General features: G+C 52.4%; 2 protein-coding genes and 1 long non-coding RNA gene across 3 annotated transcripts in view; 1 reads left to right on the top strand and 2 right to left on the bottom strand.

The window, feature by feature from the left end:
- Positions 1 to 5,057: 5,057 nt before the first annotated feature.
- LOC126511624 (uncharacterized) lies at positions 5,058 to 9,869 on the bottom strand. The gene is made up of 2 exons (XR_007594758.1): positions 9,526 to 9,869; positions 5,058 to 5,455 (listed from the first exon to the last, which is right to left on the bottom strand). It is a non-coding gene; the product is annotated as an uncharacterized lncRNA (long non-coding RNA).
- Sds (serine dehydratase) lies at positions 6,205 to 16,406 on the top strand. The gene is made up of 8 exons (XM_050158870.1): positions 6,205 to 6,330; positions 8,919 to 9,073; positions 9,876 to 9,915; positions 10,135 to 10,274; positions 10,359 to 10,450; positions 10,978 to 11,205; positions 12,921 to 13,045; positions 14,307 to 16,406. Exons 2-8 carry the CDS (start codon positions 8,921 to 8,923, stop codon positions 14,510 to 14,512), a joined length of 984 nt encoding a protein of 327 aa, XP_050014827.1. The 5' UTR covers positions 6,205 to 6,330; positions 8,919 to 8,920; the 3' UTR covers positions 14,513 to 16,406.
- Positions 15,266 to 27,824, bottom strand: part of Plbd2 (phospholipase B domain containing 2) — a 19,822-nt gene continuing 7,263 nt past the window's right edge. Inside the window, exons 3-12 of the mRNA XM_050158868.1 lie at positions 24,922 to 25,080; positions 23,538 to 23,638; positions 23,159 to 23,373; positions 21,118 to 21,215; positions 18,603 to 18,763; positions 18,292 to 18,387; positions 18,135 to 18,206; positions 17,377 to 17,529; positions 16,762 to 16,924; positions 15,266 to 16,608 (exon numbers count right to left, since the gene is read on the bottom strand). Of these exons, the coding sequence (XP_050014825.1) occupies positions 16,441 to 16,608; positions 16,762 to 16,924; positions 17,377 to 17,529; positions 18,135 to 18,206; positions 18,292 to 18,387; positions 18,603 to 18,763; positions 21,118 to 21,215; positions 23,159 to 23,373; positions 23,538 to 23,638; positions 24,922 to 25,080 (1,386 nt within the window). The 3' untranslated portion in view covers positions 15,266 to 16,440. The remainder of the gene's footprint in view (positions 16,609 to 16,761; positions 16,925 to 17,376; positions 17,530 to 18,134; positions 18,207 to 18,291; positions 18,388 to 18,602; positions 18,764 to 21,117; positions 21,216 to 23,158; positions 23,374 to 23,537; positions 23,639 to 24,921; positions 25,081 to 27,824) is intronic.

Raw genomic sequence — 27,824 nt, 5'->3', positions numbered from 1 at the left:
TCTACGGGTGCCGCACTCGGTCACATGCACATAACCCCACACACCACACACACAATGAAAATAATAAGCAGGGCGGTGGTGGCGCACGCCTTTAACCCCAGCACTGGGGAGGTAGAGGCAGGCAGATCTCTGTGAGTTCAAGGCCAGCCTGGCCTACAGAGCGAGTTCCAGGACAGCCAGGGCTACATGGTGAGACCCTGTCTCAACAAAACAAAACAAAGAAGAAAAAAAAAGTACTATTATTATTTCGTATTTTTGAAACAGGGTTTCTTCATGTAGCCCTGGCTGTCCTGGAACTCACTCTGTAGATCAGGCTGGCCTCAGACTCACAGAGATCCTCCTGCCTCTGCCTCTTGAGTGCCGAGATTAAAGGTGTACACCACAGTGCTGAACTAAATCATTTTTAAAAGAAAAATCATAAGTAATAAGACAAGACAAGTGCTAGTACACCTGTAATCTCACCACTCTAGAGGCTGAGGCAGGAGGATGCTGTAAATTCAACAGCAAGACTGTCTCAAAACAAAAACAGACAAACAGGACTGTTGAGATGGTCTGCCAGGTGAGAACACTTGTCACCAAACTGATGTCCTGGGTTCGGTTCCCAGGACCAACATGGTGGAAGGAGAGGACTGATGCCAAAAAATGGACCTCTGGCCTCCACATACATGCTGTGGCACACAAGTGCACCAACACACACGTGCGCGTACACACACACGCTCACACACACACACACACACACACACACGCGCGCGGGCGCGCGCGCGCACACACACACACAGGCGCGCACACATGCGCACACACACATGCACGCATGCACGCACACATGCTCACACAATGCTCTCGCACACATGTGCGTGCACACACACGCATGCACACACGCATGCACGCACACACACCAAATGTAATTTTAATTTTTTTAAATGAAAACCAAGAAATGAAAGAAAAGAGAATGGCACAGTGCTCCTGTGGGGAGGCAGGGTGCTCGGCATCCAGAACACAGATCTTGGAACAGGCTCTGATGCACATAGTAGCAACACCACTTCCTGGCTGGGGAACCCCAGGCAGATCATTCTACCTCTCTGTGCCTTGTCTGAGCTCTGCATGTGTGTGTGGGGGGGGGGGGGATATGGGCCTCGTGTCCTGGTAGAGCAGACACTGGGGCCGACAGCTGGCACTCTGTTATCATTCTTATGGCTGTAAAAGAGGTTTCCTAAGAAGTCTAAGGAGTCATTTCATCACAGAATGTGCAATTACCTGTACAAAAATAAACCATTAAAATCAACCCCGCACTGAGGAGACAGGTTCGGAGAACCCAAGTCTTTTGCGCAAGGTCACATAGCAGGGGCAGAGCTGGAGGAGGCTGAGCGGCAGAAGGGCTGGGCTCCACAGTCACTGGCTGGCTGGCTGGAATGAGGGGGAGGGTGGGCTGGGAAGGCTAATGGAGTGGGGAGAGGCTATGTTTGTCAGCCAGCTCCTGTCCCTGACACCTCAGGCCACCACATAGCCACCATGCCAGTCCTCTGGGTTGCTCATTAATCCTCATTTCACCACCTCAGCCCCAGCTGTGCACCCTGTTCCCAGGACAAAGAGACCTTTCTGCCTCGGGCACTTGCCCGGCCCCCTCCGTCACAAGTCTCACCTCAAACTCCTCTTTGCAAGGCTTCTGAGTCACTAGGTAGGACCAGGGACCTGGCAGGTGAAGAAGCCACCAGGGCAGCCAATGAGCAGCGACTGAGAGCAAGGAAATTTGGGTCTTCCCACACCCAACACGGCGTGGCTCCTCAGCCAAGTTCAAAGACTCCCCACACTGGACCAAGAAGTTTGATCATTGCAGGCCTGAGAATCCAACCTTAGGGCATTATTTCCATCAGCCGATCTAAGCTATACCATCCTCTCTGGAAAGTCAAAGTCCTGTGGTCACCCTATCCACCTAGCCCGCACCCAACAGCTTGTGACTGAACCTCAGAGGTATTTGAGTTTGAAACTCTGGCAGAGACACTCTCCACCACCACAACTCATTTGCCCAGAGCAAGGGAAGGAGTTAGTTTTTTTTTTTAAAGTGACTAGTTGGAGCCGGGCAATGGTGGCGCACGCCTTTAATCCCAGCACTCGGGAGGCAGAGGCAGGCGAATCTCTGTGAGTTCGAGGCCAGCCTGGTCTACAGAGCTAGTTCCAGGACAGGCTCCAAAGCCACAGAGAAACCCTGTCTCGAAAAACAAAAAAAAAAAAAAAAAAAAAAAGTGACTAGTTGGGTCTTTGAGGGACAGTCAACCTGGGTGCGCCTCACTAGAGACTTAAAAATGCATACCTAAGCCAGGTGTGATGATGAATGCCTGAAATCTCAACATTTGGGAGGTGGAGACTGGATAATCAGAAGATGAAGGCCATTTTTGGCTACAAAGGAAATTCAAGGCCAGCCTGGGCTATGGGAGAACCCACCTTACAACAAACAAACCCATAGCTAATCTGGGTATAGTGGTGTGCACCTCTGGTCCCAGCACTCAGAGGCTGAAGCAGGAGAATGAAGGGTTCAAGGCCAGCCTGGGCTACGTAGTGAGACGCTGGCTCATAGAACAAAACCCCTTGGACTTCAGAGAAATGGAAAGAGTTTGTGACAGATGAAAACATTGGTGTGGAGAGGGCTGGGGACAGGCCCTGACCCTGCTGTCCACCACCCCTAAAGGGGTACTATGGGCTGGAGCCCCAAAAGGTTCTCACATTACTATTATTCAAGTAGTAGTATTTGCTGCAACCCCTAGGAGAAGGGAAGAAAAAAAAAAGCAAAAAACCCAGCCCTGTCGTCTCAAATTAAGCAGTGTACGTGCCCTTGCAGTATGAGGTTCTTTCACTCCTCATTTGTCAAGAAGCTGCGGCTTTGTCTCTCTCGGGGTCTCTAAGGGCATGGGATCTGGCCCAGCTCCCCACGTCCAGCACGGGTCACCATGGGTCACCATGGGCAATGATAACCTTGTGGAGAGGCTCCAGCTATTGCCAGGTCCTGACCTTGGCTTGGTGGCTGATTTTACACTCAGGGATCAGCAAAGACTGTTTGTCACTAGGAATGACGCACAGGGGGAGTCAGCAAGGGACGGAGTCCCCACCCATCCAGCGAGGGTTGCAGCAGATGACCACGGTGAAAAGAGCCCAGTGGCTGCCAAGTCCCCCAGCAGGGACCACAGAGGTTGGACACAGAGTCCAAAGCAAGGGAGACTCTTTGTTCAGACAAACTCTTTTCTTTTTTTTAGATTTATTTATTTATTTGGGGTTTTGTGCATGTGCCATGGCATACATGTGGGGGTCATATGACAATCTGTGGGAGTCATCAGGCTTGGCAGCAAATGTCTTTACCCATTGAGCCGTCTTTCCAGCTGTGTGTGTGTGTGTGTGTGTCTGTGTGTCACATTTTATTTTTTTCGAGACAGGTTCTCATGTATCCCAGGCTAGCTTTGAATCCACCAGATGACGTCAAACTCCTGATCCTCCCGTTTCTGCCCCCCCCCAAGTGCCAGGTTTACAGATTTACCACACCTGGCCACTTTTTCCTTTTCTTTAGAGACACAATCTCTTTCTATACCCCAGTCTGGCCTCAAACCTGTAGCAATTCTCCCGCCTCAGCCTCCCATGTGCTAGGGTGATGGGTACGAGCCACCATGCCCATGTGACGCCTCTCGGGGCTCTGTTTCAGCAGCAGTTGTAATAAAACATGTTTTGTACACGAGGTTAAGTCATGGCCACAGTGCCAGGAACAGAGATGGCAAAACAAGGAGGGCTGGGTGTCATCCGTGTTACCCTGGAGTGGTTCCTTAGACACAGTCGTTGGTATCTATAGCTGCGCCAGACATTGCATGTGACTAAGCCTGACATTCTCCACTCTGATACATCTAATGTATCTCCAGGGACTGTCCCCATGGATGCAAAAATCATACCACCTTGAGATGCTGGGCTGGACTGAGGTGGGAAGGAGGCCTGTGTGAAAGGCCTGGAAAGGGGTGGGGCTGGGAACATGGCTGAGTTGGCAGAGTGTTTTTCCAGCATGTACAAGGCCCTGCATTTGATCCTCAGTACCAGGTAAAGTAGGCACAGTTGGCACTCACCTATGATCTCAGCATTCCAAAGGTGAAGGCAGGAGATTTAGGAGTTGAAAGATATCTTCAGCAACTGAGTGAGTTGAAGGCCAGCCTGGGCTACATGAGACCCTGACTCAAATTTAATCTAAAATAATGATATCTAGACCCTCCAGGTGTATCCGAACTGCTCTCCATCAACCCTCCGTCCAACCCTCTCCATCAGCTCTGTGTTCCCTAAAAACTAAGAGTCCCCAAGTTACCATCCTCCAAGTTATCCTTGCTCCGATGACTCTCAGTAAATGCCGTCCCCCAGGCCTGTCCTTACCTACAACATGGGTCAAAGGAAGTCAGATACATACAGGTGATCCATAGCGTGGGACCAGGACTCCGTTACTCTGGCAATAGGGTGTTGGTACAGAGAAACCAGAGATGATTGTATCCACACAATGGCTTTGTGTTCCCTTGATCTCCTTATGCTGTCTTATTGCTCTAGCTAGAACTTCAAGTACTACTCTGTTGAATAGATATGGAGAGAGTCAACAGCCTTGTCTTGTTCCTGATTTCAGAGGAATCGCTTTGAGTTTCTCTCCATTTAGTTTGATGTTGACTGATGGCTTGCTGTATATTGCCTTCATTATGTTTCTTACACAAGAGCTTTGTGATAACCATGTTACCCCAGCTTGCCTATCTCATGCCTTTGACCCACACCCTGTGGCCATCCCTGTTGTGGGTGATCAGAGGGAGCAATGACAATGTGCAGCTTGTTCCGCCTGGGAGGGGGGTGCCAGGGCAAGCCGACTGCGCTGTCGCCACGCTGCATCCATCGGTGTTCTTGGCACAGCCATCAGGACAAGAGAGCATTCTTGGGGAGGCCAGAGAAAGAAGCAGTTGGACCGCCTGCCTGTCAGTGTGCACGCGTGCGAGTGTGTGTGCGCCCTTGTGGATACACAGGCCTCTGCACACAGCCAGAAACAGGCCAGAGGCTTGGAGTAGAGCTGAAAGAGATTTTAGGTGTAAGACCTCCCAGTTCTAGGTCATGGTAGTGATGGGGATGGGGTTGACTGTAGCAAAGATAGCGATGATGAAGATGATGGTGTCCATAGTAACCGTGGTTATGGTGATGATGAAGGCTACTAATACACACTGGCTGCCTGTTCAGTTTTAAGGTGAGAGACCTAACACACACTCACATCTCCAGAGCCTGGCGCACAGGTGCTGGTGTCTATTCCCATTTACAAATGAGCAATCAAAGGCTGTGGGAGGGGGCTGGAGAGATGGCTCAGTGGTTAAGAGCATTGCCTGCTCTTCCAAAGGTCCTGAGTTCAATTCCCGGCAACCACATGGTGGCTCACAACCATCTGTAGTGAGGTCTGGTGTCCTCTTCTGGCCTGCACACACACACAGACAGAATATTGTATACATAATAAATAAATAAATAAACATTAAAAAAAAAAGGCTGTGGGAGGCCATCTTGCCCAGAGCCGCATATCTAGTAACAGCAAAGCCAGGGCTTGAACCCCCAATCCCCTGGGTCTTACCCATCTGCTCTTTTATATGTCCCTAGAGGATGGAGGTAAGTAGCTCTGTCAATCACAGGCTTGGAAGTCCCGCCTCTCACTATCTCTGGGACCCGAGCCTCATTTCCACTCTAAACTAACGTCTTTAATGGTTTGACACTAATTTGGGGTTCAGTGACTGAGTCCCATTCTCCCCTCCGCCCCTTCTATTTTGAGACAAGACCTACTCTTTAATCCAAGCTGACCTCAAACGTGTAGTTCTCCTGCCTCTGCCTCTGCAACTTCTGGGATCGCGGGTGTGAGGCACCATGTGGCTGGGCTGTGGTTGTTTCATGGCCACATACTAAGTATCCAGCAACTGCCCGACTTTTCTGTTGCTGTGAGATGGACCGCAGGGTCCCTGGCAATGGCTCTTTAGTGCTACCTCACCCCCAACCCCAGCTCCTATAGGTTCTTGGGAGATCAGTGTCTTCACTTGAAAGTGAAGAAACCAGGAGGAAAGGGGAGGTGGACAGAGTTGGAGGGCAGGATGGAGACCAGGCCTGAATGCCCTCCCCTGCCACCGCCCCGTCCTGGACCAAGGGGCGTGGCTTTGGGGCGTGGCCTGCCGGGGCCCTTATTGGCTGCCCCGAGGTTCCTCCGGAGAATAAAAGCCTGGAGCTGAGAGTCCTGCCAACCTTCTACTCTCCCAGGACACAGACACAATCTACTTCTCTCGCTGTTCCGTCCAGCTCCTTCTGTGCCGGGTACGTGGCCCCCAACCTCAGCCGTACCGCAGGACTGACAGCCAGGAACAGCCAGGGACAGCCAGAGAGTGGTACCCAGGGAAGGGGTGAGGGGCTGGGGCACATTCAGTTCAAATCTCCGTGTTCTGATCTGTAAAATGGTACGATGGTAGGACCCTCCAGCTCAGGATGTCAGAAGGGTGAGATGTGACAGGCTGTGTTTACTGAGTGCTCACATGAGCTAAATGACAAGGGAGGGCCTTCTGCCCTGGAGCTCAGGCTCCACACCATTTGCCAGACCCCACCCCCATCCCCATCTGCTTTACACCTTTTCCTCTCCTGACTCTTACCATCTATGGAGCCGGGTGGGACTGGCCTCTGGGTAGGAATCAGTACGGAGACGGCGTGCCCTGTCCATTTCTCCAAAGGTCCCCAGTGTTGCAACCTGGGGCAGGGACCAGGTGGCGCACCCCAAAGCCACCTGGAAGGGGTCTGCATGGTGGGACCCACCCACTAACCAGAGACTGCATCAGGTGAGCCTTTTAGGTCCAAAGGAGACCTGGTGTATTAGGATGGGACCTAGCTAGGAGCTGAAGAAGGATAAAGCAAAGAAATTTGGAGGTATCCTTGTTTGGCATGCCCTTCTTCCCTGACTATCATTCAATAGGTCTACCAGAAAGAGGCGCCTAGTGGGCTTGTCTGTGATCTGAGCACTTGGCAGCAGGAGAATCACAATGACTTTGAGTCTATCTCTCTTGAGACTGAGGCAAGAGGATCACAATAAGTTTGAGTCTCATACCCACACAGGAGCACACACACATACACAATGTACACACTCATGCACACGTGAGTGCTCATATATGGAGGTGCTCCCAAGAGTCACCATCTGCCTAGGCTTGATCCAACTTGTCTCTGGATCTCTCTTAGGGCCTTTCACAGGGTTGCAAGGTGACAGTGGCTCAGCCAGTGTTAACCCAAATGCTTCCTCACTGTTGTGACCACCAAAGGGACCTCATGGTGCCATTAGCCAAACCTGAACTTGTCATGTAGCCTTGAGGATTCCTCTCTCAGTGTGGGAACTGTGTGATGAAGGTGAACCAAGGGTCTGTGTTCTCTCTCTGGTCCCCCACGCCAGGAAAAAAAAAATCTGTTTATAAAAAACTAAGAGCTACCAGGTGGTGGTTCACACCTTTAATCCCAGTACTCAGGAGGTAGATACAGGTGAATCTCTGAGTTCAAGGGCAGCCTGGTCTACAGAGCAAGTTCCAGGATGGTCAGGGCTACACAGAAAGAAACCCTATCTCAAAAAAGAAAGAAAGAGAGAGAAAGGGAGGGAGGGAAAGGGGAGAAAGAAAGAAAGAAAGAAAGGAAGGAAGAAGGAAGGAGGGAAGGAAGGAAAAATATGAGAAGCATTGAGAACCTTTCACAGCTTGATGCTGGAGTCTCAAGTCTTTGTTTTTGTTTTGAGATGGGGTCTTAGTAGCCAAGGATGACCTTGAATGACTGATGTTCTTGCCTCCACCTCCCAAGTGCCAGGACACAGACTTGAACCAGATCAAAGGCTCATTTGAAAAAACAAATGTGTGTCCAATACCAGGCATGGCGGGGTACACCTGTGATCCCAGCAAAGGGAGACTGAGCACTTATATACGTAGATGCTCCCAAGAGTTACCATCTGCCTAGGATGAGAGTCCAAAGCTAGCCTAGTAAGAACATATTGTTTGTTTGTTTGTTTGTTTGTTTGTTTGTGTGGAACTGGGAGGTGGCTCAGTCCGGAAAAGGATTTCCTGGGAAAGCCCTTCCTATTAGGTCTTGTGTCCATATCCCCAGAACTCACATCAAAAATGCCAAGCGCAGCAAAAAATACCTACAATCCCAGAACTAGAGAACAAGAGACAGAAGGATCTCTGGGGCTTACTGGCCAGCCAGTCTAACTGAATCAGTGAGCTCCAGGCTCAGTGAGAGACCCTGCCTCAAAAAATATGCTGGAGGGCAACTGAGGAAGATACTGGATATTGACCTCTGCACACATATGTGTATGCATGCAAGTACACACACACTCACTCACTCACACACACACACACACACAGTGTGTTTAAACAAGTAACATACAATAGGGCAAAAAATGCTGAGCATGGATGAGTGCTGTGGACCCGAGGGCCACTCTCCACAGGGACCCCACTTGGCCCATTTCTTTCATGTTTGTTGACATGCTCTGAGCTCATAGAAACAAATGGACTGAGGCTGGTTCCTGGTGACTTTGCAGAAACAGCCTTGCTGTATCCACACCCCCATCTTGTGACTCATTCTGAACCACCTTGTGCAAGATCTTTCCCCTAAACTTGCCCATGACTGCAGCCTAAGGATGTTTGTGCAAGACCCTTCCCCGAACTTGCCTAAGTTTGCAGCCTAAGGATGTTTATGCAAGACCCTTCCCTTACAGTCTAAGGAAGTTTCTGAACTCATAACCTTCCAACTCTGGGAGGAGAGGGGGCCCAGCTGAGATTTTATTCTGTGCCCTTCCCTTCTCATTGTGGGTATGAAGGAGGGATCGTAGAGCTCAGGAAAGCAGCTGTCTTGATCTTTTGTATCTCCTTCCTGCCTCCCAGCCATGGCAGTCCAGGAGCCCCTCCACGTGAAGACCCCGCTGCGTGACAGTATGGCCCTGTCCAAAGTGGCTGGCACCAGCGTGTACCTAAAGATGGACAGTTCCCAGCCCTCAGGCTCCTTCAAGATCCGAGGCATTGGACACCTCTGCAAGACGGTACAGGGCAGGGTGGTATCCTGGCAGAAAGGGCACTTCCTCCTACCTGACAGTTCTAGAGCCCGGTGTGCAGACGCACACCCAAGATTTTAGCACCCAGGGAACTGAGGCAAAAAGGTGGAAAGTGAGTAGCATCCTAGGCTGCATAAGAAGACCCCGTCTCTAATAATAATAATAACAAAATAATAATAATTAATAACGATAATAATCTTAAGGGCTGGAATTCTGATGGCTCAGCAACTAAGAGCATTGGTTGCTCTTGCAGAGAACCTCAGTTCCCAGTATCCACATGGCGGCTCACAAATCCAGGGGATTTGACGCCCTCTCTGGTCTCCAAGAACAACTACACTCACATGCACATAAACAGAAATGAATAACTATTGGGCGGGAGAGTTAGCTAAGCAGTTAGGAACACTTGGGGCTCACTCTCAGCATCTGAGTTGGTGGCTCACCTGTAACTCCAGCTTCGGGTCATCTGGTGCTCTCTTCTGCCCCCCTGCAGGTAACACATGCACACATACACATAAATAAATAAAATAAATCTTAAATAAAAAAACACAATCTTTCTAAAAAGAAAGCAATTTTAGAGTAGGCTACACATATCAGGGTTCCCTCTGGCAATGGGGTGCCAGCCCACGAGAATACCTCGACACCTTCTCCCTTGCCCCAGCCAGTCTCCTTGGGGAAGACAGGCCCAAGGGAGGGTGGTTCAGACACCAAGAGGAGGAAAGTGAGTCCAGTGGGAGGGACGAGCCTAGGTAGGGACAGAGAGGAAGCCTGACCCCTCCTCTTGTCTCCACAGAGGGCAGCACAAGGCTATAGACATTTTGTCTGCTCTTCAGGTAAGTGGCCAGGAGGCTTTCTCTCCCTTCCTGTCCTGGACAGTGTGTCCTGAGGCCAGGTGCATCACCTCTCTGGGCCCTGGTCTCTGCAGCAATAAACCCACTCAAAGAAGTCCAGAGGCCAGCTAGGAGGAGAGGGGAGTCCAGAGCCTGACAGGAAAGGGACGATGAGTCCCACCTGGGGTCCCAGACACACCCCTTCCATTGCTACCCTGACAGCGGGCAATGCAGGCATGGCGACGGCCTATGCTGCCAGAAGGCTGGGCGTCCCGGCCACTATCATTGTACCTAGCACCACACCTACCCTCACCATTGAGCGGCTCAAGAATGAAGGTGCCACAGTTGAAGTCGTGGGAGAGGTGAGTGCAGACTGGCAGGGGGCAGGGCTGAGAGGGCTCCTGATGGCTGGACAGAGCCCCCATCATTGCATTCTCTTCCCGCAGATGTTGGATGAGGCCATCCAGCTGGCCAAGGCTCTAGAAAAGAACAACCCGGGCTGGGTGTACATCCATCCCTTCGATGACCCTCTCATCTGGTAAGATGGGGCCACCCCACTCCTTACTGCACCTGTCTTAATGTGTAATCCCCGCTGGCTCTCCATGCTGCACACCCAATGTATACAGGAAAGAACACACAAACATCCAGATGCATGCATCAGCAATGGGGAGGGGTGTCCCCAGATAGAGATTTGGGGAGATCAGCTCATCTGGGGGTGACTAGGAACAAATGAGGTGGGGACGCTAGCATCTGCCATGGGCAACTGAACCTCGGGCCCTGGGGACCCTGAGAGTCTGTGGGGGATGAGCATCCAGGGACTGTACCCACTGATGGGTAGGAAGTAGGGGTTTAGTCCACCTACTCCCGCAGCCCTCCTCTCTCTTGGGGGGATGTCACTTACAAGGAGTTCAGTGAGGCTATGGCTGGGTGGGGAGAGGGCAGGGACCGGTTCCGAAGGCCACCATTGCCTGGGACAGAAGCAAATACAGACCTCATCTGGCATCTTCAACCACCCGTTGTGTCTTAGGAAGCCCAGCCCTGACCTGCCATCCTTCTCCTGCCCAGGGAAGGCCACACTTCCATCGTCAAGGAACTGAAGGAGACGCTGAGTGCCAAGCCTGGGGCCATTGTGCTCTCTGTTGGTGGCGGGGGCCTGCTGTGTGGAGTCGTCCAGGGGCTGCAAGAAGTGGGCTGGGAGGATGTGCCTGTCATCGCCATGGAGACCTTTGGTGCCCACAGCTTCCATGCTGCCATCAAGGAAGGGAAGCTGGTCACCCTGCCCAAGATCACCAGGTGAGTCCAGGCACCTACCTCCCTGTTGTGCATGCAGTGAAAATGAGGCTTTGGTCATTTGCCCTGAGTTACCCAGGCACATGCGTGGTACACCTGGGCCTTGAACACGAGTCTCTGTGTGGATAATGGCAGGCAATGCCGACCACTTCTTGAGATCCTCATGCCTCACTGCTTTGCTGGACACTTATCTGGCCTCCAAAATATGCAAGACCCTGGCTGATCCTGGACACAGGGTGGGAAATAAAACATCCTCTTGCCCGCAAGAATTTATAACCAAACCCCAGATTTGAAGCTTAAACAAAATTGAACTTTGTTTCTCCCTAGTTAAAAAAAAAAAAAGAAAAGAAAAAGAAAAAAGCCTATTAGAGACAGCTCCTTGAAGTTGTGGGCCAAGTTCCTTGAGTCTGCTGCACCACCACGCTGAGTGTGCTGACCTAGGGCCCAAAGTGGCTGCCTTTGTGCCAGCCAGCACAGCCAAACAGGAAGTGAGGGCAGAAGGATGCACCTAAATTTTTTTTTCAAGGGTTTCTCTGTAGCTTTGGAGCCTGTCCTAGAACTAGCTCTTGTAGACCAGGCTGACCTCAAGCTCACAGAGATCTGCCTGCTTCTGCCTTCCAAGTGCTGGGATTAAAGGTGTGAGCCACCACGCGGCAGACACACCCAAACTTTAAAGACAAAGTGGGGCTGCTCCTTGATTGACAGTAGGGTTATGCCTCAGCAAACCCATGATTAGAGTTAAAATCGTCGAGTGAGTTAAGCCTGGTCTGCCTTATCTTTTTGGCACATAGCACTCTCAGACCAACCCTCAGCAGTCAGAGCTGTCTATGCTTCCTCTATTGCCCACTGGGCAGAACTTAGTTGTACAGCCACACCTAGCTGCGAGGGAGGCTGGACAAGGTTTGCACCAGACATCCTTGAGGGATGTAGAAGAGACTTCTAGGGAGATGACACTTTCTGTCGAAGGAAGGGAAGGCTGAATCAGGTAAGGGATTCTTCCAGATTTCTGGGAATGACGTCGCTGTTGGGACTGGCATCCTGCCATGAAGTATGGGTGCAGTAGGGGGCATTCAAGCAGCCATTTTAGCCCCTAAGTTAATGTGACCTTGGGGCATTGGGGCATTCACTGCCTGCCCTACCTTTGTTCCTGATTCCCCTTCTATAAAACTGAGTCTGAGGACTAGAGAGATGGCATAGAGGTTAAGAGCACTGGCTGCTCTTCCAGAGGTCCTGAGTTCAATACCCAGCAACCACATGGTAGCCCACAATCATCTGTAATGAGACCTGGTGCCCTCTTCTGGTCTGCAGGCAAACATGCAGGCAGAACACTGTGTACATAATAAATATTTTTTAAAACTGAGTTTGGGAAGTGTGTGGTACCTAATCCTTTAGTAAGGACTAGCTCTCCCTATGTTAGGATGGGAGGGGACTATTTGAAAACCTCAAGTAAACCGAGGGACTAGGGATTCCCTCTGGAAGAGGAGGCCTTCACCTTGAGCTTGGCAGATTGGGACAGGAAGCAAGCAAACAAAGCAGGTCGAGGCTACAGGCTGGGGACAGGGCACATCGGAGTCAGGCCAGTGTGATGTCGGAGACCACTGTGCAGGCTCCCGAGTTGGGCAGGGGTTGTCCAACCCCACCCCTCACCTGTAGTTCCTGCCTCTTACGTGCATCCTTCTGCCTTGTCTCCCACTCCTCTCCCCACTCCCATCTCCCAGTGTTGCCAAGGCCTTGGGTGTGAACACTGTGGGGGCACAGACCCTGAAGCTGTTTTACGAACACCCCATTTTCTCTGAGGTCATCTCGGACCGGGAGGCTGTGTCCGCTATTGAGAAGTTTGTGGGTACGTACCGAGGGACCTTTCGCCCTTCATTTTTCCCTCCTCGGCCTAGAATCCCTCGTGAGTGGAAGCTAAAGCTAGTCAGTGGTAAGAAGAAACACTGAAGTCACTCATCATCAGTGAACCTGTATCTGCTTCCATCTGTTACTGGACAGATGCTCTCCGATGACAATTAGGGTAGTCACCACTGTGGTGACATTAAATGGCCAGGTCAGGCACCCTCTCCACCTACTGCTAGGAGTCTCAGCTGGGGTCATCCTGGATTCCTGGGAGCCAAACACTGGGCTGAGCTCCAGGAGTCCTGCTGGAGAGAAAGGCAGAGGGTTAAGGTCATGACAGGGGATCCCAGAGCCCGTGGGAGCTCACTGACTCTGGACCAATAGCTAGGGGGTCTGTATGGGACCATCCTAGGCCCTCTGCATGTGGCTGACAGCTGTGCAGCTTGGTCTATGTGTAAGGCTCCTAGCAGTGGGGTCAGGACCTGTGACTGGAACTTGAGTTGGCTTTTGGGTACCTATTCCCCATGCTGGGTTGCCTTGCCCTGCCTTGGTGCAGGGGGAGGAGCTTGGTCCTGCTTCAACTTGGTCCATGCTTTGTTGACTCCCTTGAGAAGGCTACCACTTTCTGAATGGGGATGGGGAATGGTTGGGGGGCGGGGTTAGAGGGAAGTGGAGGGGAGGGAGCAGGAAGAGAGGAGGGAGGGGAAACTATGGTCAGTATGTAAAATAAATGAAAAACATTTTAATAATTAAAAAAAAAGTGAGGCTGGTAACCATGACAGCAGGGAAGACAACCAGCCTTTCAAATGTCCATCTTGAGCTTCCTGGTAGCCAGAGTCAGAAGGGCAAGCATTGAGATGAGCTGGATTTGAAAGTGGTCTATAATAGAACTCTCTGGGTTCAGCCTGGAACAAGATGGTCAAAAAGAACCTGGTGGTAGTGCAAGCCTTTAATACCAGTACTCGGGAGGCAAGGGTAGGTGGACCTCTGTGAGTTCAAAGACAGCCTGGTCTACTGAGTGAGTTTCAAGACAGCTAAGGCTACAGAGAAACCCTGTCTCAAAGAGAGAAAAAAAGGCCAAAAAGGATGAAAAACGGCACACTGTCAGCTACTAATAACCACAGCTTGCTGCCCCACACCTAGACACCTGTGACTCCCCTCAGGCGCCTGAGAACTCTTAGCACAGGCTGAAGAAACTGAAGCTGGATTCAGCCTGAATAGTCCCAGCCACAGTGCTGAGAGCTGACCAGCCCCCTTCCCCACAGATGACGAGAAGATCCTAGTGGAACCCGCGTGCGGCGCAGCTCTGGCTGCAGTGTACAGTGGCGTGGTGTGCAGGCTGCAGGATGAGGGCCGGCTGCCAAGGCCGCTGGCTTCACTGGTGGTGGTCGTGTGTGGCGGCAGCAACATCAGCCTGGCCCAGCTGCAGGCTCTCAAGGCACAGCTCGGTCTGAACGGGCTGCCCAAGTGACCCCGCACCTCTAAGTAGTGTGGGCAGAGGATGCACCTGACAGTGGCCCCCACCCTCCTTTACCCGTTTATAATGTGCAGTTTTTCATTGTAAATAAATAATATATATATGTATATTTATAAAGCAAAGACTTTAGAGTTTTGTTTGTTCTTGACATGCGGCCTATGTGCAGCGTAAGCCTCCTACTTCGGCCGGCCTCCATAGAGCTGCTGTAACGGGCACTGGCGGGCACCCTGCCACAGCTGCCCTGGCCACCAGAGGAGCAATGCTCCCTACCCATGTACTAGTCACTTGGATCTCCTAGTGGGCTGGTGTATGAGTGGGGCCCACACATTTATCACAGAGACCTGGGGTAGGGGCAAAGTGGCTGGGAGATGCACAGACAAAGCCACCACATTCTAACATGAAGTCCTTACTAACAGGACAAGGACATCCTTAAAACACCAGCAGTCCCACCCATGTGCAAGGAAACCAACCTTGTACTCTTGTCTGCAGGGCAGGAAAGGTGAAGAGAATTTGACCTCCCCTTCCAACAAAACCCAAAATACATGACAAGCACTGGGCTGGCTGGGGCAGAGCCATCCACTCCGCTCAGGACCTCGAGACACTGGCAGAGCAGGTCTTTCACTCCACTGCCCACCCCAGCATGGCAGGGCTCTAGGACACTGTTCTACTTAGCTTTTGTGCCTATCACAAAGGGACATTCCCTCACTTTCCTAACAAAGTCCAAGTACTGAGGGTTCAGTGAGGATCTACTGTGAGCAAGAGTGAAGCCTATATTTCAGGGACTGCAGCGCACATCTCCCAGGACCCACCAACAGATTAGGCAGGAAGAGGACCAGAGCCCAGACCTCTGGTTCATAGGTTTTGAGTTCTCAGCCTGTGAGACCAAACAGGGAGGACTCTGTTTCTTGTGGGTCTCTGGACCTCACAACAGGACTTAGGATCTTGGTGGTCAGCAGAGCAGGCCAGAGGAGGACCCAGAATATAGCATGTGAGATGGATACTGAGAGAAAGAGTTGATGGACAGAGAGCCTGACAGGGAAGGATAAATGCACACACAGGGAGGAACACACAAGTGGACAGAGGCAGCCTGGTGGACTGACAGATAAAAAGCAGACAACAGGCATGGTGGCCCACACATGTAAATCCAGACCAGCCTGAGCTACAGAGCAAGGGTTGTCTCAGAACCGAAAGGAAAGGGTGTGCGGTTCTGGCTGGGTGAGTGGTGAGGATGGGTGCTGGGAGGGTGGGTGGCTTGCTATGCAGACAGACAGTGGTAATGGGCTGGCACAGGAGTAAAAGGACAGATGGATGGCGAGAACAATGGGCAGGGCGTGGTACAGGGCCCTGACCTTCACTGCTGCCTCACAAGACACAGCACGGCCATGGCCCCTCCTACTCAGTGGGAGTACAGCCCATGCTTGGCTCCCTCGGAACAGAGCCAGGGACACCTACCAGGAGGCCAGGGGCAAGCTCGGGCTGGGGGGCAGGGCAGGAGAACAGGGTGATGGTGCACCCCTCCTGCAGAAAGAACACAAGACCCTCCAGCTACCAGCAGCCAGAAACTTTGGTTTTTGTTTTCAAGCTTCTACCTCAGGAAAGCTGCCCAGAGGAGGGGACATGGACTGTTCCCTGAGGTGATGGGCCCGCAGGCTAGTAGTGACAGCAACGATGAGCCCTATCGGAGTCCCACACAGACACTGAGGGACCAGCAGTAGGAGAATGACACCTAGGATCCCACCAGGCCCACAGCCAAGCATAAGCCCCAGCCCACTGGTGACAGGCACAGAGCAAGAGCGGTGAGGAGGCAGAGAATCAGCTCTGAGACCGCTGGGTCTGTGTCCCTGCAGAGGAGACCATCCAGACCAGAGCCCCAAAGGGTGGGTGGCCACACAGAGTGAAGGCAACTGGGTGCAGGCAGATTCTCAGTTCCATGGGACCTGGATGGGTGAGAATGTCCAGAGATCGGGCTGGCCCATGTGCAGCACGTTGTGGAACGGCGATCTACTCCACTGGAAAGGGGGTAACTGGTCCCATGTGGGGCCACTGGCCGCCAGCATGCTCATGTGCTTGGCCAGGGAAAAGCTGGTCACCTGGAGGTCAGAGAGCAGGCCACTGAGTCAGAGCACCATTCTAAGGCTGACCCCAAAGCAGGTATCCCTTCACCTTGACCCGTCTGACCCGATCCTACATCCGTCCCACCCACCCTTCCCCAGGCCATGTGGCAGCTGGCTTGGGTGGCGAACCTTTACATCGATGCCACCATGGGCACGTTGGTGCAGGGCCTGAAACGGGTAGGAGCCATTGGCAGGGTTGAGATCAGAGCGGGCAGAGATGGCGTTCTCCGCATTGGGCTTCGGAGTGCAGGCTTCACACAGTGACAGCGGGTCATGAAGGAAGTCATTATACCTGTGTGCAGATGGAAGGGATGTGAAAAGCCCGCAGAAAGGGTGGCCCTGGCCCCTTCCGGAACTTCCTAGGCTTCTCCCAGCACCAGCCATGACTCAGGCATGGCCAGACACGGCCCACTCTTACCCCTCCACAGGGTCACTCCAGTCCTAGATGTGGCCTACCCTCACACCTCCAAGGGTCACCCCCCAGGCTCGTCACTTGGCTCTTCTTGGGGGAGGTTCTCCAGGCCCCTCCACCAAGCAGACCAGACACCTGGTCTACTCCACAGCATGTGTGGGGACTCAGGCTGCCTCGCCACACTTCAGCTCCAGTCTGGGTCCTGGGCAGGCATCTCCACCTCCCAGGAGAAAGGGGTTCCCCAAGGAGGGCGGGGAGCAGGCCCACCTGCAGACTAACTGTCACAGCACACACGTGACTCTCCGCACCAAGCCAGGACTCTGCTGACCCACCTCATGAGCCGGACCATGGAGTCCATGTCCTTCACCGATGACTGGTCCCTCCGGAAGATCTGGGCTCGAGGGTTCTTAGTGTAGGAGAACCAGTCTCCATACTTGGCCACCAAGGCCTGCAGCCCACTAGCGTTGAACACAGTCTCAAAGAACCTGCTGGGACAAGGGAGGTCACCCACGACTCCCACTGGCCATGACTGTCACGGTGCAGCTGCTGTCAGGGCCACATCAGGTTGCAGCAAGGCCCTCTTGTACTGTAGGGGATAAACCTGGGCTCTGGGGTCTATTTCAGAATTCTCTGACCAAGGAGCTATGGATGAGTCAGGATCCCCGCCTCAGTTTCCACATCTATGGAATGAGAACGAGAACAGGCTCTTACACTCAGGTATCATGGTCACAAGCGCCCAATGGCAGGTCCTTAACACCCTGAGAAAGCACAGGCTGTAAGGCAGCTCGGAGGAGCCCGGCTAAGACTGGATTTAGGGACCCAGGCTGGGTACTGCATGGGCATCTCCATCTCTCAGGAGATGGGGGTAGGTTCAGCTGAATTCGTGGCAATATCCAGTCCCAAGGTGTGTCCATCCAAAGACACCCTGCAGCAGTACCAGAACTGGAGGTCACATATGAGGTAGAACTTTAACAGCAGGAGAGGGGCTGGGGCAGTTCTCATTGCTCTGCGTGTTTAAGATGCCACCTGGGGAAGGAGCCTGCCTCAGGGAGAACAGATGGGGGTAGGGGTGGAAAAAGGAAGGACATACGGGATGTTGTAGCTAGCCCAGTAGGTCGTCTTGTAGAGCTCTGCGGTCTTGTCGGCCACCACCACCATGCCCCTGAGACCCAGAGAGAGGGACAAAGCAAGTGAGGGGACAAGCTCCGAGGGCTCCTGACCCTCCTCCCTCTGCCCCCAGGACTCACGGGATCTGTTCTAGGATAGTAAGCACCCAGTTTCCAGGGCTGGGCCCGTCGGGGATGAATGCCTTGTAGTCCACAATCATCCACTGGTTATTATACCTGCCAGGCACAAGGAAGGAACGACTTTAAGTCTGAAACGCTTACAGGAGAGGATAGAAGAAAAATCTTTCATTCTTGAGCCCCAGTTTACCCAAATAGAAAACAAAAAAAGGGCTTGGGTTTCCCCAGTAAGCATTTGCAAGATGGGGCTGGGCAGAAGGCCCCAGAACCCCGATGGTCTCCAAGTAGGGGTATGGGGCCAGGAACACACGCACGTGCCACTGTTGAACCGCTTGAAGACTTCTGCCCAGGTGGCCCCATCCACGGCCAGGCGATTGGCCACGATGTTTCGGATCCACTCCAGCACGCAGCCCTGGGGTTGCACGTACTTCCACAGGGCTGAATTTGTGTTGCCGATGGTGGTCTCCAGGGTGACCTGTGAGAGACAAGGTGGGCTGCAGATCCACAGGGCAACTCCATCCTGTCCTGGCTCAGAAGTCAATGTTTGTGTTTTCCTTACAACCCTAACTTGCTTTAGTGAACACCCCTCTTGGATTCCTTGGAAAAGTACTTGGTTTGGGGGAGACTCAACTCAACAGGCAGAGCTAGTGGTTTGAGGCTATTCACCCAACACTGTTGCCGTCAGAGACCTTGCCAAGAACCCAGCCCACCTTGCTCTGTCTGGTGTCACAAGGCCTATGAAACCTCTCACATCACGGCCCCCTGGGGCCCTCATGTGTCTACATAAACATGCCCTCTTCTATTTAACATCACTGTTAAAACCAATGCAGAACCAGCCAGGTGTTGTGGTACATGCCTATAACCCAGAACTCAGGAGCCAGAGGCAGGAAGTTTGCCACAAGTTCAAGGTGAGCCTGGTCTATGGTGAGCTCCAGGCAAGCCGGGTCCTCAGAGTAAACCCTGTCTTAGACCAAACAACAGAACTCGTAACAGTCAAGCGGAGCTTGGGAAACCTGATCAAACAGCGACATCCTGGCAGCTGGTGGGTGGCCCTGCTGTGGGAGAATCTCACAGTTGAGTCCCCGTCAGCTCTTACTACCCTCCTCTGGAAGACAGGTATGCAAGACCCAGAGAAACTAAAAGACAAGCCCGCCAGCTGGTCATGGTTGGTGATCAGCCCCCCAGCCTGAAGTCAGAGTTTAGTCCCCTGTGCCCCCAAGGATGCTGGTCTGAGTCTTTCTTTATATGAGGAGGCTAAAAAGAGGCAACAAATGGCAGGACTCACATAGGACAGTACTTTAGTGTTAGGGTTTTGTCTATTTTGGGGGCATCTGCAGTGTCATACTGTAGCCCAAGCTGACTCCAAACTATTGGTGATTTTGCTGCCTCGGCCTCTCGAGTGCCAGGAGTCCAGGTGTGAGCATAAGCGAGTGTTCTACAGAGGACATCGGAGATGGGCACAGTGCTGCATACCTGTCTTAACCCCAGTCCTAGGGAGGTGGAGGCAGGAAGACAGGAGCTTGAGGAAACCTCGCTACATAGTGAGCTTGGGGCCTATCTTAACCCCTGTCCTAGGGAAGTGGAGGCCAGCCTGGGCTACATGAGACCCTGCCCCAGAAAACCAGAATAAGAAATAAAGGAGAAGACCAATGAAGATGACATCTAAGCTGGGCCTGGCCCAGGCACACAACCTCAGTCTCCCGAGTAGACTGGGCTACGAGCTGCGCTCCAGAACAGCCTGAGCTACAAAGTGACACACTGCTTTAATAACCTGAATAAATAAATAGAGCAAACAAACAAAAACACAAAAATAAAAAATAGCCAGGCAGTGGTGGCACATGCCTTTAATCCCAGCACTCGGGAGGAAGAGACAGGTGGATCTCTGTGAGTTCCAGGACAGGACAGGACTGTTACACAGAGAAACCCTGCCTCGAAAAAAACCAAACCAAACCAAACCAAATACATACACACTAAATACATTTAAAAAACAAAACATAAAACAAAAATAGAAGTCTGAGAAGGTCCCTAGCATCCTACACTGTCAAAGGGGTGGATGGCCTCCTATGCTCGCCCAGTGAAGAGGTTCCACCACACATGTGCAGACGGACACAGACAGACAGTCTCTCTCTCCCTCTCTCTTTCTCTCTCTCTCTCTCTCTCTCTCTCTCTCTCTCTCTCTCTCTCTCTCTCTCTCTCTCNCTCTCTCTCTCTCTCTCTCTCTCTCTCTCTCTCTCTCTCTCTCTCTCTCTCTCTCTCTCTCTCTCTCTCTCTCACACACACACACACACACACAGAGGATCCTCTGGGGACAGGCAGGGGAAGCTTGTTGGCCTGAGGCTCCTGTGTCTCCATCTCCACCCCACCCCACAAGTCTCTCCCACACTAGGGAAAAGCAACAGCAAAGACAAAGAGACATGAACCCCACTACATCTGCTTTGCCCCAGCATCCGCTGCACCGAAGCGCTTTCTGCATCAAAGTCCGTCTCCTGGCAGCATCAGTCTGTGATCTCGGGCGCCAGGAACAGATTTCTAAAGGGGCCTGGATGCCAGCCAGAGAGCAGGGAAGCAAGGCACTGTGAACAGCAGCTCTCAGAAAGTGGCCAGGTTAGGGGGTGGGGAGAGGGAAGGCAGCAGAGAGCAAGGTCACTGGCAGAAAGGAGGTGTTTATGCCGAACACAAAAAAAACAAACCAAACCAAGGTCACTGCACTCAAGGCCTTGCAGAAGTCCCCAAGACCAGCAGCTCAGAGGCTCTGCACGCCTCATCCTTCACTGTACCCCCAGAGCCTCTCTGCTGTGTCCCCAGCGAGCATGTGACCCGGCCACTTACCAGCCCACTGCCCAGGATGTAGAAGTCATCACCGGAGAAGATGGTGCCCGGGTAAGACGAAAAGACCACGGTGTTGCCAGCAATCAGGGGGTACTCCTCTGGGAGGGGGGTGAGTTGGTCAGGCAGGCCTTGTGGGGACCCTATACCCCAACCCACAAGACTAGAGTCTCAAGTGAGGAACAAGTGGTCCTCAGGGGGCCATTCTCATCCCATCAGTCACTGTTATAGCAGATGAGGTCCTTCATATAAAATATGTGGTGGCACCTGTCTGGATGCCAACACCAGGAGGCTGAGGCAGGAGGACTGCTCTAAGTTGAAAGCCACTTGGACTACACAGTGAGTTCCAGGTCAGTCAGAGTTATAAGACTCTAATTCAAAAAGGAAGTAGGGGGATGAGGAAGACGGACAATAAGAAAGAGGATGAAGAAGAGGAAGAGGAGGAGGAGACAGAGGAAGGGAGGAGGGGGAAGGAAGAAGGACGGTAGAAGGAGGAGCAGCAGCAAAAGGGGAAGAGCCCCACTGGCTGTCTCTACTGCTTCCACAACACACTTGGAATATGATGAACAGCAAGATGCTCAGCAGCTGCTCCTCCCTGTAGCCGGAAACAGATTTCCCTTAAACACTGGTGAATCAGTTTTTAAAAGGAGTAAATAAATTCATTTTAAAATGTAGATGGAAGCCGGCGGTGGTGGCGCATGCCTTTAATCCCAGCACTCGGGAGGCAGAGGCAGGCGGATCTCTATGAATTCGAGGCCAGCCTGGTCTACAAGAGCTAGTTCCAGGACAGGCTCCAAAGCTACAGAGAAACCCTGTCTCAAAAAACCAAATAAATGAATGAATGAATGAAAGAAAGAAAGAAAGAAAGAAAGAAAGAAAGAAAGAAAGAAAGAAAGAAAGAAAGAAAGAAAGAAAAATGTAGACGGATCTAAATTCATCAGGAGGGTCTGCAAGTGAGGAGCTCAGAGTGGGTGGGTGTCTACTCCGGACCCACGAGATTTGTGATTGTATACCACTGAGACCAAATGAGGAATAAAACAATGAAAAACCAAAAGGAACTTTGGAACAGCTACAAGTAAACAACCAATCCACAGGGAAAACCTTCCGAGGGCCAAGGATGTCACCTTTGTACCGTCCTCTTCCCCCCTACCCCTCCTCGCACATAACTTCCACATATCAGTGGGACTGTTTTAGGGGACTTATTCTGCATGGAAAAATATCCCCAGCCATTAAGCAGCTTTTTTGTTTTGGTTTGGCTTGGTTTTTCGAGACAGGGTTTCTCTGTAGCTTTGGAGCCTGTCCTGCTGTCCTGGAACTTGCTCTTGCAGTCCAGACTGGCCTCAAACTCAGAGATCCACCTGCCTCTGCCTCCCGAGTGCTAGGATTAAAGCATGCCCACCACCACCCGGTGCCTTAGGCAGGTTTTTTTAAAGCGTTAAAACCGCCAGAAAACATGATGGTGAGTGCCTGTCGTCCCAGGACAAGGGAGGCTGAGGCAGGACTGCTATCTCAGTGTTACCCCTCTGTGTGCAACCGGCTTCTCTCCATTGCCATTGCTTTGCCTGCCTCTCTGGGTGACTGTCTATGGTGGGCACCTACTAGAGTGCGTTCAGGGCCAGCTGGAACATGGAGCTGAATGATACAGCCCTTGCTCAGCAACAAGGCCCAGGTTTCAATACCCCAGATAGAGCCAGGAGAAGGTAGAAGAGTAAGGCGCAGGCAGACGGGTGGATGGTTAGTAACTTTGGAGCCAGCTGATAGATCTTGCTTGCCAAATAAGAATTCCTAGAATGGAGCTGGAGAGATGGCTCAGCAGTTTAAGAGCACTGGCTGCTCTTCCAAAGGACCTGAGTTTGATTCCCAGCAACCACATGGTGGCTCACAACCATCTACAGTGAGATCTAATGCCCTCTTCTGGCATAAAGATGCACATGCAGACAGAGTACTCACATACATAAAATAAATCTATCTTAAAAAAATAAAAATAAAAAAGAATTCCTGCCCCTGTGCACCACCCTCCTGCAAGGTTGTTCCTTCCTCCCACCTTGCGGCCCCTCGCGGAACTGCAGCCGGTACTTCTTGATGATGCGTAGCATGTTCTGGTAGGAGTTCCATGTGTTATGTGCCACCAGGAGGTCACGTGCACCCGGCAGCAGCTTGATGAGAGCAGAGCAGGAGCCAGAGCCCAAGGAAAGCTTGGTGCTGGTCTTATTCAGTGCTGGCTCCAGGTCTTCCAGGTCTCCGGCAATCTGCAGCAGGCTGAGGAGGCAGGATGGGAGGGTCAGCAGCCACTCTGCACCCACATCACATGAGGCTTCAGGGGTCAGTAGACCCACTGTGTTCTAGGGGCAGGAAATGGCAGAGCTGGCACGGAACTGGGATGACTCCTTACCCACCCTGTGCAGGCTGGGGGGGGCACTTACAGGAACCCCAAGGGTTTGATGGTGAACCTCCCAGTTGGGAAGGTCAAACGGCCTTCGTAGCTGTCCTCCAGGCCTTTCAGCTGCAGGAGGGTCAGCCGCACCTAGGGGAGGGACAGAGGGAGGATAAGGCCCCCAGTTCACCCCTCCTACACCACTTCAGGGGCTCTGACCTGGTCCAGGGGTGCTCCACAGGCTCCTGCCAGCCCTGAGCCCTCTCCTGCTTTCAATAACTCAACTGTATGAAGTATCTTCATGCTGACCCCAAGTCCGCCAGATCAAAAGCCACCTCCTCCACAAATCCTGCCAAACATCTCCCCAGTCTTGGAGGCTGGCTGTGCGGCTGACCCTGGCATCCGCCCTAAGGGTGTCTTCACCCACTGTCAGCTCTGCCTCAGTACCTGTAACTAGAAGCATTACTGTGGCCCTCACTGGGTCTTGGCTGGTGCTGGGCAAGTACCAGGAACTTAAGTACAGGCAAGATAGATGGCCATACAGGATAGGAATAGACAGATGAACAGACAGAAGGATGGGTAGAAGGATCAACAGGAAGGTGGATGGATGGCTTGGAGGATAAATGGGTCGGTATGTACATGTGTGGGTGTCTAAGCAGATGCACTGCTGGGAGAATGGATACCTTAGTAAGCAGATGCATGGATGGGTAGATGGACGGGACAGAAGGGGCACTGGGTGATCTGGAGGGTGGATGGTGAGTAAGCAGACCTACGGAAGGAGGGGTAGATGAGTGGTGTGTGGAGGAAGAGAGCCTGAAGCAGGGTCATAAACGGGTTGTCAAAGAGAACTATGGGTAGGAAGTGTCAGCCCTGGAGGATGTGCAAACAGGTGGCAAGGTTCTCCACAGAGGCTACTGACTGCGCTCTACAGCTAAACCTTCAGGTCTGTAGAGAAGTCAGAGGCTACTGCCTGCACTATGTAGCTAAACCCTCGGGTCTGTAGAGAAGTCACAGGTTCTGTGACCTAGCTGGCAGCCCATGGTGCTAGCCACCCACAACCTGGCCTTTAGCATCATCCAGGCAGTCGGAGCTCCACCCCGGAAGGAAGGCAAAGCCTGGTTCCTCTGCATGCTTCCCTTTTCTCCCCCGTTCCTTTCTGAAATGGTGTTTGCTTTATCCAGCCTTCCACCACCCCCTGACAGCGAGAGCCATGAGCCACCACTTAGCTACATCTAGGTTCTTTGACAGCAGGAAGGCAGAAAGGGCCCCAGGATAGGCAGCTGGAGGTGCATCAAGCAGACAGATGGGAGAAGGAGGGCAGCAGACGCTGATAGATATTAAAGCAGAAAGGACTTCTAGCTCACTGAGGACTAGCACAGGACATGGGCACACCCAAAGAGCCACCTCCCCTCAAGCAGGGCAGCCCAGCCCACCTGGTGCCAGTATGGAGAGTCCTGGCTAAGCTCCATCTCCCTCTGCATCCACTCCAGGTTAGTCTCCAGGAAACTCTTGAGCTTCTCACAGTAGCCGACTTCATACTCGAAGGGGCCACAGTAGTTGACCACCGTGTTCATCCAATGCATATAGATGAGCTGCGGGGAGGAGGGCGGGGCAGCTGCTGCTCTCTTTGTGCAGGACCCTAGGACTCGCCCCACCAGAGTGCAGAGACTCTCAGCCCCCTTCAAAGCCCAAATCCTCTGAGTCGCCCTCCTCTGGAGCCTGTGATGTGGAAGGCCTACCCTAGACTGTACTTCCTCTGTTGATGGGACCTGGGCTGAACAATGCGCTCCATGATCAAATACAGGGTCTTCGGTCGTTTCTGTTGGGTTTGCAGCACTGGAGATTAGACCCAGAGCCTCATACAGGCCAAGCAAATGTTCTGCAAGGCCACTGGACAACAGGTTTGGTTTGGTTTGGGTTGTTTCGAGGTAGGGTTTAATGTAGATGAGGCTGGCCTTGAACACCTGATCTTCCTGCCTCTACCTGCCAAGTGCATTTCCAAGGCTGGATATACAATGCTGGGGACGGAACCTGGAGTCTGTGCATGCTAGGCAAACTGTCTACTAGTGCAGCCACATTCCCAGCCATTGTTTGGATTTTTAGACAGGTTCACATTCTTTGTCTCTGGCCTGCTAGGATTACTCCAGGCACTGTGAGCATGTACCACCACTCCTGGCTTGACAAATGTGTTTCTGAACAGCTCCCTGCTCTGTTCCAAGCACAGAGGACAGAGGGAACAAGACAAGCCCCCCTGCTGACTCACTGGGCCAGAAAAGTGTGCCAGGCTGTCGGCACTGCCCAGGTGCAGTGTGCATCAGCTGGGGCTTGCCTGCTGGAAGAGACTGCAGCCAGCCTACCTGTTCCCCAGCTGATGGACATGTGAATGAGGTTATCCCAGGCCACCCAGCTACTACAGCAACACCAGTGAGCCCACCAAGGTCAGCCTGACCCAGCCCAGAAGAACCAGGGCATACAGCCAATGCTCCCTGGGAGGAGGCCTGCTGGTCTATGGCTTATGCTAGTGAGCAGCCTCAAACAGGTGGATATGATGAAGCCTCCAGTGTGGTTGTTATCCCCACACAGTGGTCCAGCTTGAGCTGGCCACCCAGAGGCTGTTTGGTACATTGGGTCGCACTGCTTGGAGGAGAGCCTAAGGTTTGAGGCTTGTCCTGGAAGGGGACTCTGGGACCCTGCTCTCATCTTTCTGGTTCATGAAGGGAACATCTTGCCCTGCTATGTGTATGTGTCCAGATCCCACCAGAGACCCAAAGCAATGATCCACCCAGCTTGGGGCTGGAACATCAGTCAAACAAAATAAACCCTTGCCTTTATGAGCTCACCGCCTTGGGTATTTCATCACAGTGAAGTGAAACCAATATATCCACTTTACAGCTGGGGAAACTGACGCATGGGCAGGCAAGTACTGGTGTCCCCAAACACCAAGACAATGAGTCAATGTCAAGATGTGCTTTTGCAAAGTCCCAAAGCCCCACGCTCTCCAGGCAACCACTGAAGATAACTTCCAACCACACACCACCCTACTAGGAAGCCTCTCTACCACAAACTCCCCCCACCCAACATAGTGACATACCATATCCTGCTTAGCCCCAGGCCCTACTAATGCTCCCTGTCTCCTTCTACCTTCCAGAGCCTCCAGAGCAAGGCCCATTGGCTGCCCTACCTGAGGGTCAGGCTGGGCTCAGCTAGGAACTAGACAGAGACTTGGACCAGACAGAACTGGGTTCAAATGCTGCTTCTCAGCTTGAATGGCTATTTCACCTTAAGGAAGCACATGTCAGGACCCAAGTTTCATCACCTCTCCCAGTGGAGACACCCAGGCCACCCTCAGGAGCTCAGACCCGGTGAGGCGACACAAGCATGTCCCTCAGGGTCCTGGCACAAGAGCCACCGCAGCCTTGTCTCAATGTCCCCAGTAGGTTGTGTGTTCCTTGGGAGAAGGAATTGCATCTTACCATCTTCCTAGAAGCAAAGGCCCCTGGGAAGCCTGGATGGAAGGAGGTTAAGCTTATGAAGAATCTCACAGAGGCTGCTTCTGTGGTCCCCTGACCCCCCAAAGCACAGCTCACATTATCCACGGTCCCTTGCTGTCACTGCTCCATCAAGCTCCACCAGGACAATGCCTTCAGCTCCTGAACACCCCTTCCATGTCCCTGGGTCACCAACTGGATACACACTCAAATAGTGGCCAGTGGACCCTGAGTGGATTTTACTCTATAAATTGATGCCCAGTAATCTCCCAAAGTGGGTATCCACTTACCACCCACCCAGTGTGGGAAGAGCTGTTACCCATAGCTTCTGATGGCTGGGGCCCCTGACAGTGACTGCCATTCCTACAGTTCCAGACCAGGTAAGCAAGAGACTATGCTGTCTGGGGACTTGACGCAGACAGGAAAGCTAGTTTAACAAAAGTAGGAGCGGTGGTGGCGCACGCCTTTAATCCCAGCACTTGGGAGGCAGAGGCAGGCGGATCTCTGTGAGTTTGAGGCCAGCCTGGTCTACAAGAGCTAGTTCCAGGACAGGAACCAAAAGCTACAGAGAAACCCTGTCTTGAAAATTAAAAAAAAAAAAAAAAGTAGGAGCCAGGCCAAGTGGTGCGTTTCTGTGCTCCAGGAGCTGAAGCAGGAGTGTCCTGAGTTCAAGGCCAGCCTGGACTACAGAGGGAGATCAAGGTTAGACTAGGCAAACAGGTAAGACTAACCAAAGAGTGCAAAGAAGCCTGAGATCAGCAGGAGAGGCTTTCTCAACATGCATGAGGTCCTAGGCTTCCTGGTTCAATCTCCAGTATCAGAAAGAGGGCGCGGGGGGGGGGGGGGGG

Source organism: Alexandromys fortis, unplaced genomic scaffold (assembly GCF_014885135.2).
Source record: "Alexandromys fortis isolate MF-2015 unplaced genomic scaffold, M_Fortis_MF-2015_v1.1 scaffold_90, whole genome shotgun sequence".
Lineage (NCBI taxonomy): Eukaryota > Metazoa > Chordata > Mammalia > Rodentia > Cricetidae > Alexandromys > Alexandromys fortis.
The sequence above is the reverse complement of the archived record's forward strand: the minus strand, read 5'-3'. Positions and strand labels throughout refer to the sequence as shown.

Bases quoted from the DNA above. Each gene is read 5' to 3' on its own strand.
- Sds (XM_050158870.1), top strand. From the start codon at position 8,921: ATGGCAGTCCAGGAGCCCCTCCACGTGAAGACCCCGCTGCGTGACAGT. The intron at 10,275-10,358 runs GTGAGTGCAGAC...CTCTTCCCGCAG, and splicing joins CAGTTGAAGTCGTGGGAGAG to ATGTTGGATGAGGCCATCCA. The intron at 13,046-14,306 runs GTACGTACCGAG...CCTTCCCCACAG, and splicing joins CGCTATTGAGAAGTTTGTGG to ATGACGAGAAGATCCTAGTG.